A 1057-nucleotide genomic window follows, 5' to 3' on the forward strand; every position below is an offset into this window, starting at 1 on the left:
GTATTCGTTAACATTTTTGGAAACATATGGGAAGATCGATTCATCTTTTTTGATCTTCCCGATGGGATGGCACCACCACAGGGGGATACTCCGTCATGGAATGTGTTGCAGGCCCAACACATTTCCCAAGCCTTAAAGGTTGCGAGCAGCTTCATGACATACGAGGGTGTGGTTGTCATGATCCTTCCTCGCTCTCTAATGTGGGAAGGCCTTCTCGCACACTTGGCTGACAACGATGATGGATTTGTTGAGTTTTCATCTGGCTGCCTTCTTTCGAGTATGGCGGTGGACACAAAAGGCACTAGCAGGCAGACGCGAAAGGTGTGTGACTTCTTTATCTATAAATTAACTCTATTCTATTTTTTTTTTCCAGATTTATTCCTGGAACTACCATGCTCTATGCCACATTGGGAACCGGCGTAATGCCACACGAGCTGACGAGCGTGCTGCTCTTGCTTTACCAGGATATGACAGCTCTACAGACATCATCCCAAATGTGATTGACTCGGACGTTCTTCACCCAGCGTTCCCTGGTTATCGACATCGTTCGGTCACGGCCATGCAAATCTTGTTGGAGTTATTTTGTCCGCCAAAGGGGATTGTGCTTGATGCTACAGCAGGATTTGGATCAATGGTGCAGGCAGCAAAAGAGACAGGCCGAGCGGTTTTTGCACTTGAGAAGGAGGGTGCCTTTGAGGACATTCTTAGGAGATTTTGCGACAGGTGATGTTAGTGCTTGAAATAATCTATAATATTTATTCTCAAATGTTTCTATTTTATTAGGTCTACACTTATCACACACAGTGTTTCAGTCCACACGCTTGATCTTGATGATATGGATGATCATATGGACCAAAGTCAATTCCACTTACCTATTTATGCTGAACGTATGGCACAACATTACATACAACACGAGCCTATAGTGAAGGAGCATTCCACTATACCCATTTCTACTTTTCTGGATATGGAAGCAGAAGAAGATTGAATATATTCTGATTTTAATATAAATTATATTGTTTAATATATTATTTTCTTTTTTTGTAGACTAAAAGATTAG

The 1057-nt window shown here is 42.1% G+C and overlaps 1 protein-coding gene across 1 annotated transcript; it reads left to right on the forward strand.

The window, feature by feature from the left end:
• Nucleotides 1-262: 262 nt before the first annotated feature.
• On the forward strand, nt 263-732 carry LOC9648444. Its single transcript, XM_024667871.1, has 2 exons — nt 263-321; nt 374-732. Exons 1-2 carry the CDS (start codon nt 280-282, stop codon nt 725-727), a joined length of 396 nt encoding a protein of 131 aa, XP_024523639.1. The 5' UTR covers nt 263-279; the 3' UTR covers nt 728-732.
• Nucleotides 733-1057: the final 325 nt, after the last annotated feature.

Source organism: Selaginella moellendorffii, unplaced genomic scaffold (genome assembly GCF_000143415.4).
Source record: "Selaginella moellendorffii unplaced genomic scaffold, v1.0 SELMOscaffold_225, whole genome shotgun sequence".
Classification (NCBI taxonomy): Eukaryota; Viridiplantae; Streptophyta; class Lycopodiopsida; order Selaginellales; family Selaginellaceae; genus Selaginella; species Selaginella moellendorffii.

Excerpts from the sequence above, each read along its gene's own strand:
- LOC9648444 (XM_024667871.1), top strand. The coding sequence starts at position 280 with ATGGCGGTGGACACAAAAGGCACTAGCAGGCAGACGCGAAAG. Across the intron at positions 322-373 it reads CTAGCAGGCAGACGCGAAAG|ATTTATTCCTGGAACTACCA; the intron begins GTGTGTGACTTC and ends TTTTTTTTCCAG.